General features: G+C 35.1%; 1 protein-coding gene across 1 annotated transcript in view; it reads right to left on the reverse strand.

Moving 5' to 3' along the window:
* Fim (plastin-2 fimbrin) overlaps positions 1–14,723 on the reverse strand; it is a 49,615-nt gene that overhangs the window by 2,161 nt on the left and 32,731 nt on the right. Inside the window, exons 4-14 of the mRNA XM_089710243.1 lie at positions 13,742–13,823; positions 12,987–13,140; positions 11,366–11,529; positions 10,662–10,771; positions 10,111–10,305; positions 9,400–9,613; positions 8,613–8,743; positions 6,921–7,068; positions 4,136–4,287; positions 3,165–3,266; positions 2,414–2,577 (exon numbers count right to left, since the gene is read on the reverse strand). Coding sequence (XP_089566369.1) covers positions 2,414–2,577; positions 3,165–3,266; positions 4,136–4,287; positions 6,921–7,068; positions 8,613–8,743; positions 9,400–9,613; positions 10,111–10,305; positions 10,662–10,771; positions 11,366–11,529; positions 12,987–13,140; positions 13,742–13,823 — 1,616 coding nt within the window. The remainder of the gene's footprint in view (positions 1–2,413; positions 2,578–3,164; positions 3,267–4,135; positions 4,288–6,920; positions 7,069–8,612; positions 8,744–9,399; positions 9,614–10,110; positions 10,306–10,661; positions 10,772–11,365; positions 11,530–12,986; positions 13,141–13,741; positions 13,824–14,723) is intronic.

A 14,723-nucleotide genomic window follows, 5' to 3' on the forward strand; every position in this document is an offset into this window, starting at 1 on the left:
TAAAATAAACTTAATAAAAATATTCAATAAAACGTCTAACAAAATAAAAAATAATATACAATTATTAAAATTATAATCAAAATAAATCGTTGTATCCCATAGGAATGTAATTATTTTAAAAAATCTCTAAAAAATACTCTCACGTAAAACTTATAGTACACTTTATATGATAAAGTTTTATATCAAAAGAAATGCAAAGGGAATGCAGAATCAATTTTGTGGGGAATGTATATAATTACAAAACAGACAAACGATATTTAATATACACACCGAGTATGACGCGCGATATTGACAATTCCCACAACCTTTAAAATCAAATCAAGAATGAATAGTCATGTTGGACCCGAAATGAAAATCATAAGCAATCTAATTAATGTCATGATAAAACAATATAATAAGCGATATTTATATGATCAAAATACGACACCAATTTCGTTGTAAAAATGTATAAAAAACATCATCTTATTATAATAAGTACGAAAATCGTAAGCCATTACTAATGTATAATGTAATAATAATAGGTAATTGATTCCCTTAATCTAAAAGCCTATGTTACCTAGATTTAGGCCCTAAAATAAGTTATATGTTTATTACGTCACGAATATTACAAACTTAACTAGTTATCCCACCCGGCGACACTCAACACAGGACAGTACAATTCCATCACCTGTCGACAGTATTAACAGCAACAGAGGAAAAACCATAATATATCATACAAAAAAGAGATCAAAAATAATTATCATATAAACGCTGCCTATTTAATAATATCTAATAATTTAATTTCACAATAATTTCGCTTGTCATAAGGTCGAACCCAAATTTACAATCTTAAATTAAAAAAAAGATTCAGGCAGAAAAGATAGCTTTTTAGAAGATTAGAAAAATGAAACTGTGCTATTTATACTGTGACCATCACCTTATATTACAATATACAGAAATTTTGCGGAATGTGTATAGACCCACTATATTTTATTAAAAAAAATAGTGTGCCTACAATATTGAATCTTTTTGCTTATATTATATTTCTTGTACCTGTAGGTGGGTGTATATCGATAAAAATCGATTTTATCCAAAAAATCCCTCTGTACAAACACAATTAAAATCAACTCAAAATGCTTGCGTTTGAGTTTCGAGAAAAAATGTATTGATTTATGTAAAAATCAAATGCAAGCAAATTTCGCTTTTGAATCCGAATGTTTATCAAGATTTTGATTACTAATATAAAAATAATACATAAGTAGTTATAGTGTAAAATAAAAACAATAGGAGTTATATAAGAAATCTTAAAAACAATCGAACTGTATACATTTTCATCACTTAAATATAAAATAGTGACTTACACTAAGACATGAAGCTCAAACCAAAAACCCCAAAAACGTTGGAATAAGCGATTTACAGTTACGTTCCTAATATGGCCATTTTTACTACTGCAATATTTCCCATTTAAACACAAAACTAAGGACGAAACTTGATTTTTATGTATTTAATATTGTTTATTGTAGTAAGTCTGTATGATATGATGCAAATATATTTTGTACTTTATATTTCTCATCTTTTCATGTTAAAACCTAAAATTAATCTGTTAAAACATCTAAAAATATTTTTTCAATGTATGTGTAAAAAATAAAGTTTGATTTTTAAGTAAAAAACTGACATCTAGATATTTAAAATGAAAAAAAAACCACACAGACTCACTACCAAACATGGTTTTTGATGCCTTGGGCCAGAATTATTAGTGTTATAAAATATATTACAAATTAATGACCTCAACCTGCACGAGCGTGCGCCCAGGACCAAGGTGTATCCTCATGTAATTTATGTGTGTGTGTGTTGTGTTAGTGTACGTGTAGTGTGTGCGTGTATTTGTGAATGAAGTGTCCTTGTGTGTGAAAATACACAAACCTAAGTATATTTATTGTGTGCACTTGCTTTATTATTGTTTGTATAACGTGTCAGTGTGTGTTTGCGAGTGCATGTGTTTAGTTGCGTATGTTTCTACATGTGTTTATGTGTATATATAGATGTGTGTGTGTGTATAATGTGTATCATTTATTACTGTGTATGTGTCCGAATGCCTTGAATGTATTATTGCTTCAATTAGTTTCGTATATTTTTGAAGTGAAAACTTCTTTAGCGGAGTTGAGCACTTTTTCTGTAATGGGTATAAAATCTTAAACTCGCGTCAGGACACGTGACCTGATCGAAAAAGCGTAAGACGGATACCATTCCAAAATATCAAACATGCTCAACGTTAATAATCAAGTTTTCACTTCTTCCGGCACTCCCGGAGTGCAACCCATCTTTTTTATTCATGTGTCTTTGCGTGTATCAGAGTGTTTTGTTTCGTATCTTTGTATCTATGTATGTTTGCGTCACGTATTACTGAATGTATGTTTGTATGTATGTCACTCACTGCGCGGGCTGAGCGCTGGGTATGTAGTCGAGCGCCATGAGACAGGCGAATACGGTCATGATCATTTTTGGCTTGCGTTCGGTGATGTCTTCTGGTAATGCGTAAACACGTGCGCCGCAACGACGTGCCATTGATATTGCGTATTTCGCGTTTGCTAGCTTCTCCTGTGAAAATAAAAATAAATAAAATGTTGTAGTTGTACACAAATAACAGAATAAAAATCTATAATTGTTATAGGGCTTTCGTATGGCAAGTCACTGAGACAAGCGGTTGATTTTTTACCCCAATTTTGACCAGTAACCAATAATAATGTTTTTAATAAAATTCATAATGTTAATTTTGAAACTGAAATAGATTTCTCGGCAATCGATTCCCATTAATCGTATCCCATAATAATAGAGTAAATATGTTTGGTTTTCTTTACTAATTAATTATAGTCGGGCGATTGCCGTTATTTTGTCTGGGGCCTGGGGGAAAGTTTTCACTAAATACATACCTAGTAATAATTTTGAAACTATTAAAAGTAATTTGTTTTAGACACATCATGCGTAAGTTACGCATGATGTGTTGAAAACACAAAAAGAACAACAAAAAAGACAGTTAATACTTACGCAGCGTAAGTATTAACTGTCTTCATGCTAGACAAATGATATCACGACAAATGCGTCCGCGCATACCTAAATTGCTATAACCTTTAAAATTAGCACATCTAATAAATTTAAGATGTCTAATATTAACAAATATACCATACCTCTTCATTGCCTCCTGGCAACACCAGGTCGTAGTTGATGGATCCGGGCTTTATCGCGTCGATCAAGTCGATCACTACTTTGCCGTCCGCTAATACTTCGTCCTGAAATAATTTCAAGTTTATATTTATCCTCGTTTTTCTTTAAATCTTATGCTTTTTTATACCAAAAAATAACGACTTTTCAGATGCTATTCTGAATAAAAAATCTATATCTAGAAGGAAACTGAACGTTTGCCAGACTATAAGCTTTTGGCACCATTAGGGTGCAGTATAATGATGCATACCGCATCCTAATGAAATTGCCTAGGTACTGCAGTGCGTCTAGCATGTTCGCAGATGGCGGCATCAATGACTTCTTCGCAATTATTAGATTGCGAATAGCATCTTTTTGGTCACGTATACGCTCCTCTAATAACAAAATCATAAATACGCTCTCCGAGTACTTGAACAGTCCCATTTTTAGGTATTGGTTGTGTGTTCATTTAGGTAGGAACCGTAAATAGTTCAATTGTTTTTTATACTGATAAATAAGTTAAAGTTAAATGTTGTTAAGTTAAATGTCACAAATATATGCCAAATTGTAAATGTATGTGTATTGATGGATATGATGTGGTGATATTATGTATGGATATTGATGTCTGAAATAAAGATTTATTTATTATTTATTTATTATTATAAAGCAAATTGATCAGTGAAACATTGAGTTTATAAAATGTTACAAAATAAATATAAACAAACAACACTTTTATACAGCTTTTTAACCCAATTCACTAACATAGTCTACTATAAACAATATCCCTAACCATCACATTAACTGTGATTTATTAATTCGGTTTACCAAAATTTCGGTCATAGTACTAACCATTAATTTACTTTGATTAATTGATTCGATTTACATTATCGCATAGTAAATCAGAGTGCACACAAAAAAAAAAAAAAACTATTTCCTAGTTGCAATAGCTTTAACATACCTGGAAGCTCTTAATACTCGACGTCTTGCCAGCAGATTGCAGTTTATTATTGACCCATTGTACAATCTCCTTCTCAATGATGGGGTTGCCCGTGTTCGCGAGTCGGGTTAGCACGGAGAGCGTGTATGCTCGCATTAGTTGCCAGATTAGAGCTGAAAAGTTATAAAATAATGGTAAATCTTTGGTTGTTTAACTTTTTCAGTTAATCGAAACTAAGGTTTTGGTGGTATAAATGAGGTATTTGAAGGCGCCAGCGAATCGCGTTTCGAATATACTTTAGTTTGAAACTAAATGTGTATCAGTTTATGTAACGCTTATACAAGGTGTCTCACCGTCGGTATACATGTTCAATGGAACTTATAGTTTTTATAAGAAAAACAATACAATCAGTATAAATCAAATCAGTAATAAAATGACGTATCAATTGTATTTTTACATCTCTAGCGGGGTCGGCATATACCACTCCGCTAAACGTAACGTAAGCGCGCTTGCGGCTGCCAAATGTATTGCATAATACACCGAACATCCTGTATACATGTTCCCCAACGGAACATCCCGTATACATGTTCCCCAACGGAACAGCCTGTGTACATGTTCCCCAACGGAACATCCCGTATACATGTTCCCCAACGGAACAGCCTGTGTACATGTTCCCCAACGGAACATCCCGTACACATGTTCCCCAACGGAACATCCCGTATACATGTTCCCCAACGGAACAGCCTGTGTACATGTTCCCCAACGGAACATCCTGTGTACATGTTCCCCAACGGAACATCCTGTATACATGTTCCCCAACGGAACATCCCGTATACATGTTCCCCAACGGAACAGCCTGTGTACATGTTCCCCAACGGAACATCCTGTGTACATGTTCCCCAACGGAACATCCTGTATACATGTTCCCCAACGGAACATCCCGTATACATGTTCCCCAACGGAACAGCCTGTGTACATGTTCCCCAACGGAACATCCTGTGTACATGTTCCCCAACGGAACATCCTGTGTACATGTTCCCCAACGGAACAGCCTGTGTACATGTTCCCCAACGGAACATCCTGTGTACATGTTCCCCAACGGAACATCCTGTATACATGTTCCCCAACGGAACATCCCGTATACATGTTCCCCAACGGAACAGCCTGTGTACATGTTCCCCAACGGAACATCCTGTATACATGTTCCCCAACGGAACATCCCGTACACATGTTCCCCAACGGAGCATCCCATACACATGTTCCAACGGAACACCCGTACACATGACTATCCTCGTATAGGTCGCGTCATGTAAAAAGAACGCTGACGGTTAAGCTGCGCATTGGCGATTTATTGGTCTATTTGGTGTTATGAGGTGGTATAAGAATAACAAATATGTAGTTGCGAAGCCACGACTCGAGAGCCTACTTCAACAATAAAATAAGCAGCAAATAACTTTCGTGCTAAACTCGATACATGCCAAAACACACCCCATCACTTTCATCCAGCGTTCTTTTTGGTAACCTATTAAAAACTCGAATTTCTATTACCCGAATCTTAAAACCCCGAAAACGGTTGTTAGAACTTTTAAAAGACAGATGTAATGAATGACAAATTTTTAAAATTCCTTTTTTAATTTCCCAGATGAATCAATTTCCAGATGCACCAAAACCAGATTTTTAAAAAGTATTTTTTTGTTTCCCGTATTCTCATAATCCAGATCTCAATATACCAGATTCTCAGAATACTTTTTTTTGTTTCCCATCGTACCATTTTCCAAATAAACTATTGCCAAATTTTCATAATCTTTTTATTTGGTTCCCATATAATCGTATAACAGATAAACTATTGCCAGATTTTCATAATCTTTTTATTTGATTTCCATACAATCGTGATTATACTATTACTATCGACTGAAAATAAACATTGTCAGTAAGTAAATTTATTGTTTTACTTGTCCATTACAGACCGGTTTTAGTGTCAAAGTCGACTCAGTAGGTTAGGTTTGAACTACGACCCCCACGCTAGAACTGACTCGCTATTGTTTTACTTGCCTATTACAGAAAGGTTTAAGTATCAAATTCGACTCAGTAGGTTAGGTTAGGTTTGAACTGTGACCCCCCATGCACGAGCCGAGCGAGCGAAGCGAGCGTGCCGCGGCAGCGGCCGGCGAGTGCCAGAACCGACTCGCTATTGTTTTACTTGCCCATTACAGAAAGGTTTAAGTATCAAATTCGACTCAGTAGGTTAGGTTAGGTTTGAACTGTGACCCCCCATGCACGAGCCGAGCGAGCGAAGCGAGCGTGCCGCGGCAGCGGCCGGCGAGTGCCAGAACCGACTCGCTATTGTTTTACTTGCCCATTACAGAAAGGTTAAAGTGTTAAAATCTATTCAGAAGGTTAGGTTAGGTTCGTGCTGCGTCCCCCTGGAAGGATTACGTTTTGCTGGATATCGTTTATTGGAATTTCAAAAATCTGGACATTGTTTGTCTGGATATCAATTAACTGTATTTCAAAAATTTGTGTTTTAAAAATCTGGCTTTCGTGCATATGGATTACGGTCATCTGGATTTTGTGCATTTAGATTTCGTATGTCTGGAATTCATTCGTCTGGATTGTAAAACGTCGTACAAATAAAGAAATGGGCAAATGAAATTCGGAGTTGCGATTATATGGCAAACAAAACTTCGAAATTTTAAAATTCGGGGTTATGAAAAAATGTCCAAACGTTTTCTGGATTATGATATTCGGAATATTAAAATTCGAGATTAAGATAGGTAACCGTTCTTTTTACATGACTCCCGCTTACCGAGTGTGAGCGTCGCGTTCCCCTCGTTGATGTCAGCGCCGGCGATGCCGACGAGCGAGAAGCCGAGCGCCCGCCCGAGCTCCACCGCGTAGTTGCAGTTCTCCAGCCGCTCCATGAACTTGCGCAGCTTCGAGAACTGACGGTGCACCTGGAATAGGACATATTTGAGTTATTTACACGGAAAAATGAACATAAATAAAAATGAACATTGAATTATTATTACAAGAGAGGGCACCACGAACAAAATCTGTGCGATAAGCGCGGCGGCGCGGGGCGGCTAGTGAGTCGTACACTTTGTAGATATTCTGCCTCTTATTACTTATAAATTAAAACCAATCAATGTAACAAAAAAAAAATGTATAAGTGTACTAGAGTACACACGTAGGAAGTGAAACTTCTTTATGACCTTAAAAATGTCACGAGTATGGCGTAACGCAAAAATGTCACGCGTACGGCGTAACGCAAAATGTTACACTAAATTTTTGTCCAACCCCGATAAAGAAGTTTCACTTCAAAAAATTAAGTTTGAGACGATTGACTCTAACTCGTGTTAAAAATAGTGTAGTACCGATGTCCTCTCTAGTACGTAGTACATTTAACTCAATGATATAATCACGGTTAATTGACTGAATTACCAACAATAACGCAACAACAAGGCGTTTTCATTTTTACGTGTGAAAGACGTTCAAACGTACGAAACGGCTCACTCACGCGTAAGCTGCAATGAAACTCCTAAGGGTTACTTCAAAATCTTTTCAATACAAGCCTATGGGTATGTTATACTTTGGTTTAAATTTTGATATACAAACGATATCAGTTGAACTAATCAACGTCAAAATATACTAAATACAAGTCAATAACTGCGTTAAAAACAACCGACTTCAAACTTGCACTTGCAACATTTACAAATACAGACAAAAATGCTCATAAAATAAAAACTACTGGGCCTATCCGAATAAAATTTTTATGGGACCAATTCGACACCAGCCCGCATCGAACAAAAAAAAGAATCACGTAAATCGGTTCAGAAACCACGGAGTAATCGGTGTACATACATATAAAAAAAAAAAAAAAAAACATACCGGCCGAATTGATAACCTCCTCCTTTTTTTGAAGTCGGTTAAAAATAGAAATAAATAGAATTCTGTCGCATTGTTTTAAATAATGTCGCAAGCAACCTTGTTTTATAATCTTTATATATAAAAATGAATCGCAAAATGTGTTGGTAAGCGCATAACTCGAGAACGGCTGAACCCATTGCGATAATTCTTTTTTTATATTCCTTGAAGTACGAGGATGGTTTTTATGTAGAGAAAACGTAAATATGTACCACGGGCGAAGCCGGGGCGGACCGCTAGTATTATAAGAAATTATACGCGAGACCAGGTCAAATATTAGTTTGAATGTAACTGCGATTCTACACAGCTACCTAATTGATTAACAAGTTGCAGCAAGTCAACGACTATTAGCAAAGTGAAGGTAATTGGGTCAAACATCGTATAAACAACGTCCGAGCCCCCAGGCACGATTCGTACGAATGCGCCACGAGTCAAAGGAAAGCGGCAATTTATAGTATTCGACAGCCAAGCATGTTCGGACAGGAAACAGTGACAACTATATTGACAACTATTCATCCACAAAAATATTAAATCAAAAGTTACGTCTAACAATATTTAATAAATATATTCGTACCTTCTTCCAATTAACAATGCCGGGCTTAATAATATCATATAGCTGGAAGATAACGAGTCCATCAGTGAGGTCCGAGTACAGCCAGTTCACGTGCGGGGCCACGCCCATGGAGTTCATCCAGTTGCGGTATGCTGGAATAAAACATGGGTAATATAAGTGCTATTTTAAAATACTATTAAATCTTTAATAAAACGTTATAATAATATTTTCTAGTGTTGGATTTTACGCGAGTATTATACATTTAGAAATTAAAGACTAACGGATTTTAAGCGCGATTTATTCATTATATTATCTCTCCTGTCTCCCCGTGACCACGCTCGCTGTAAAGTGTTCAAAAACGTCGGGAAAAATAATATAATGAATAAATCGCGTTTAAAATCCGTTAAAAAGTCTTTAATTTCTAAAACGTAATAATATTTTTTAAAGAATAGAAAAAATAAACATTTTTTCAATAATATTGTAATCATTCAAATAATGTTTCATATTGCTTGAGATGATATTTTAATCACTTTAATAGAAGGCGTGTGGTGTCCCTTTAGACACAAAGGCAAGAATAGAACAACTGGCGTCGCTCCGACAAGGCAGAATACGCTAGTTCTAATCCCGCCTCGTGATCAACTTTTTTCTATTCTTTAAAAATTTATAAATGTTTGTTGGACAATGTAATATATAGGTATTCCTTCCAAGGTATTATTTGTAGAAGGTCTTTACACACTGGAGAAGTAGCTTTCTGTCGGAAAAAGATTTTCTTCTCTTTCACCGAACGAAAAATACCAAAATAACTCACTTTTCTCTTCCCTAGTCTCATCGAGCTGGTGATACGCGTCAGAATCCGTGTCATTCCTCTGCAAGCCAGGGTGCTGATTGAACAGATTAGCCACAAACGCCAAATTAAGCTTGTACACTCCGTTCACAACGTCCGCGGGTGCTACGAACGCGCGGCAACGGAGCTTGGCCGCTTGTTGGAGCATCACTTCTGCACGACGGAGGAGGTCTGTTTCCTGTTAATATAGCGAAAAATGTTATTTGTGGAACGATTGATTTATGTGTTTTCGATTATTATTATCGTTTCATAATGTTGGTTGAACATATGAATCTATCCCAAAAGTCAAGTTTGTCTTCTATGATAACGTTTTTATTCACAAAACTTTCAATATAAAATTTTTGTAATATTACAAAGAAGTTTTCAAATTTGGACTCCAGCGCATTGCAGCTGACGACATGATTATAGATTACTTTATTTTTTATTTTATTTATTTTAGAAACAAACAGTCATATACATAAAGAAATACACAATCAAAATACATAAACAGACCTATAGTTTCATATATATTACTTGTTACAATTACGTTGTTTTCAAATTAGGGTTCCAGTGCATTGTAGCTGACGACCTACATACATCCTACCGGTAATTTTTGCAGCGGCGAATAACAGCACACTGCAGCTGTTAATTCACCCAGAAACTTGGTTCAAAGCACTGGAACTGCTAGAACCTTACCCTAAGAGCGTCCAAAGTGACTCCCGCATCATCAGGCGCGATCTGCTTCAGCAGGTACGAGTAGATCTCGGAGTCAGCCACGTCCTGCTGGAAGTTGGTGCAGCGGCGAGTGATGCCGGCGCACTGCAGCTGGTGGTTCACCCAGCGGAGCAGGATCGCTTCTGGAGATAGGGCGAGCAGGTCTTCGATGCGTTCCTGGAATTATACATGTTTTAAAATGTGGGTTTGGCATTTTATATACCTTATTCTTATTTTACATGACTCGAAGAAGTTGTAAGAATGATTTGATAAACTTTTAGCCAACCCAGCATATTACAAAATCAATAAATTCTTGGCTATCTGACTTCATATGATGTTTAACAGAAAATATTATTCTGATAAGTGGAAGTAATTTAAAAATACATTTTAGATAATAACTGTTTTATCTATTATGTCACACGAAAGAGCTGTTACAATTAAACTATCTTTCGCCTGTTTCATCACATTTAACTAAAGTTTCCTCAAAACTACCCATATTATAAATAATAATAAAAATATTGACGTTATCTCACCTGGTCATTGAGCAGTTCTGTGAGGCCAGGACAATGTTCGAGCGTGATCTGGTTGAACAGTCCGATTCGGATGATCTGCCACAAGAGACCAAGCACCAAGTGGGGTTTACCTAGAGAACACAATATAGAATATTAGAGTATTAGACCATATTATAATAAAATCTACAGTTTCATCCTTTTTTCGTGTGCATTTTTTTTACTCGAAATTTAGTACACAATTCTTTGATTTTTTTTTCTTTATGTGGATACATAAATACATACAGATACATCTAACCTAAATAATTTCAATCCTTCTATTATTCCTCATAAGCACATTGATACTTAAAATAATCTCTGAGAGACACAAGAATATTTATTTTTGGAGATAGGAGTTCAAACTAAGTAGAACCTATATCTATACATAAAACAGGTCATAAGACCTGTTTCCGAAATTATGGTCATGGATTCTTACTATCCAGCCCGACCAAAAGTATTTATTCTCACCTTTGGCCAGATCGTGTGCGTCGATATTAACGATATTGCAGCCAATAGCCTGCGAAGACACTAACGCCAGCGTGAGGTTCTCGTGCTTGGTACACCAAGCACCGAGAACCGCACGCACGCAGAAGAATCTGACGCTATACATAGCGTCAGATTCTTCTTGTTTATAGCGCTTTACAATATGACATGGAATGCTTTAGTTTCACATATAAATAGTTAGTTACCTTTGGCCAGATCGTGTGCGTCGATATTAACGATATTGCAGCCAATAGCCTGCGAGGACACTAACGCCAGCGTGAGGTTCTCGTGCTTGGTGTATAGCGTCAGATTCTTCTTGTTTATAGCGCGCTCGTCGATCGTGTCCGGGCACGAGTGGTTTATTACTTTGCTTGAAATTAAATGGAATAATAAGTTAGAGAAAATACAATTAAATTATTAGCTCAATTGCAAACAATTCGTAAAACGACACGTATTCCATCTATACTAATATTATAAAGAGGAAAGGTTTGTAATTATGTATGTATGGTTTTCACGCATAAACTACTGGACCGATTTCAACAATTCTTTTTAACAAACACCATTAGAAAGCTGCATCTTCACTGAGCAACATAGGCTATATTGCATTTTCAAAAAAATTAGAGATCCTTACCAAAAATGCAATAATGTAACCCAAGGTGTAAAAAATTCCTTAATTAAAATTCTGTCATCGCGTGCTCTGCGGAATCTATTGAAGATAGAACAAAAAAAATGGTTCTTATGTAGAGAAAACGTATATATGTACCACGGGCGAAGCCGGGGCGGACCGCTAGTATCCAATAATTTATCTTATTTTGATTCCTTTGTAAGTTCAATTAGTGTGAAACAAAAAAGTTGTAAGATGTTATGCTCAGCTCCTTTAAACTAACGATAACAATGATTCTAGCTATTAGTTCTTGAGATTTTCTACTTTGCACGAACAATTAAACAGAAATTTCAGATTTATAATATTAGTAAAGATAAACAAAGTATAAATAATTTAGTATATTATTATGATATCCCTGACACACTAAATGGTACAAGACAGAGTATTTTCCTTAAGATTATTATTCCAATATTTATTGCTATTGCTTATTCATTCGTGAATATAAAATAATCAAAGGTTACTAAAGTTAAAGTTGCTAAAGCTAAGTTACTAAGTTGCATATTTGTATAGAATACAAGTGTGTCATGATTTTACACATTCTACAATCTACATTATCCTTATATTCTTACTACCGTACTAATATTATAAATGCTTGTGTTTGTTTGTTCGTCTGTCTTTCAAGTCGCAACAAAGCTATTTTATGGCATGTATTTGTGTCTTTAGGTGCAGTGACATAATATAATACATATATGGCCCACAATTTATAGCATTGAAACATTTCATTCCCTTGGGAATTTCTTTTAACAACGAACTGCAGTTACGGGCTACTATTACTTTACAACTTTAGTACTGCTTACTGATTAAACTCAAACTCAAACATTTATTTATTCAATTAGACTTCTTCGAAAAGCACTTTTGAAACGTCAATACATATTTTTAACATTTACCACCGATTCGGAAAGCAGTATCTATGGAGAAGAACCGGCAAGAAACTCCATAGTTGCTCTTTTAAATCATTTTTTTTTTAATTTATCTTCCATATATTCCTTAATGCTGTAATAGGCTCTCTGAACTAATACTTTTTTTACATAATTTTTAAATTTAGCACTACTAAACTCTTTAATACTATGAGGAATTCTGTTGTAAAAGAGTATACCTTGGCCCATAAATGAATTTTTAACTTTAGCTAACCGGTAAAATGGTAATTCATTAAATCTACTAACCATAAAATTAATCCATCCTTAAGCTTCTCATACAGTTGCTTGCCCTCAGGGTCGATCGGCAGCAGATGCTTGAGGTCCGGATCGTGTTCGAGATTACTGTTAATCCAGCCAGAGAAGGCCATTTGTTCCTCGAGTCGCACTGAGTGAGTTGTGCCTGGAATTTTGATATAAAATTTAATAACGCAAGTTAGGATTTGAATGATAGTGATTCTATAATTCCTTGACTTGAGAAGAATAGAAAATTTATAATGGTCTAACTTGAAATAGAAACGTCAAGAAAAAGGTACTTTTGTTTTTGAAGTAAAACTTCTTTATCGGGGTTGGAAAAAATTTTAGTGTAACATTTTTTCGTTACGCGTGACATTTTTCCGTTACGCGCCATCTTTTTCACGCGTGATTCGACGTATTTCTGTCAAGTTGCATATAGTAATTTTTTTTTTGAAAATAAGGTCATAAAGAAGTTTCACTTCTTACGTGTGTACACAAGTACATGCACACATTTTTTTAATTCAGTTTCAAGCTTTTAATTTATTTGTGCAGTATTTTCCGATGGCCATAATCTTAAAGGATTTTTTTAGAATATTTAATTTAGGAGAATAAAGTATGTAAGTATGATGTATGTATTATACTGTATACATATAGGTAAGTACTTATACATATTTTTATTCAAAAATTGGTTTTCTATTGCATGAATCAGCCTTTGAACCCTACTCTATTTTAATTCAATCCATATTAAAACTAAAATATTTACATACCATCACTAGACGCTTCGCTCATGCCGCCCAAATGCTCCAAATTTTCTTTTTTGCTGACTGCCTGCTTGAATGTGCTCGAGACCTGAGAACAATATATTTCTTGTATAAACCTACTGGATTTTTTAAATTCATCCCCTATAAATAAAACTATTCATTGTATAAGTACTAAAATTTAACCGTTCCTTCATTTTTAAACGACAAAACATTTCATTTTAAAGCGTAGAGACCATCAAAATCCCAACGAGTGTTGGACCAAGGTAACTATAGTGAGCTTCTGTTCAAAATTTAGCTTACGGCTGTCTGGTGTTTAAAAGATACGAAATTGCGTCCCACGCTATACGTGCAACATTAAAACACCTTTGAACACAAGCTGTTTTGTCCATTTCTCTTAAAAAGCATTTTCTCGCAATAAAATGCTTTTTAACACGCTTTTATAAGCTTCAGCTGTATGCAACTGACTTGATTTTGACCAAATTTAAACGGACAAATTTAATTCAAACTTTGTACACTTATCAAGGATCGGTGACAATACAATTGTTACAAATAATTTCATGAGTTAAAGCGTGTTTTTTAGTTCTTTTTAACCATATTTATTATTTATAGACTACTTTGTATAAATCGCATTAAACTCACTAAAAGCCACTAGTAAAGTAGATTAATCAGTAATCTGCAACAGTTTACAATGAGCTTGCGTGCAGTAATCATTTTAACTGCTTGTACACACGTTGTACGCTCTAATCTGCATCTTGAGTAGTTAATTTTATGAAAATATCTTATAATAAACTGGTATATAATAATGATATGTTATTGCGATTCACGGGGACGGTTTTAGCTTTATTTTTATCGTCATGTATTGAAATGAACGGATGTAGATAAAAGCGATTACCGACATTAATAGAGCTTTTAGATATTAATTCTTTCTAACATCGGTATTTTAGTTCTGGCTTAAAGAGAATCAAAAAAATAATAATAATAAAACTTT

The sequence above is a fragment of the Colias philodice genome, chromosome 24 (assembly GCF_061535455.1).
Source record: "Colias philodice isolate Cphi_HAF_F1 chromosome 24, ilColPhil1 Martin Lab GWU primary, whole genome shotgun sequence".
Lineage (NCBI taxonomy): Eukaryota > Metazoa > Arthropoda > Insecta > Lepidoptera > Pieridae > Colias > Colias philodice.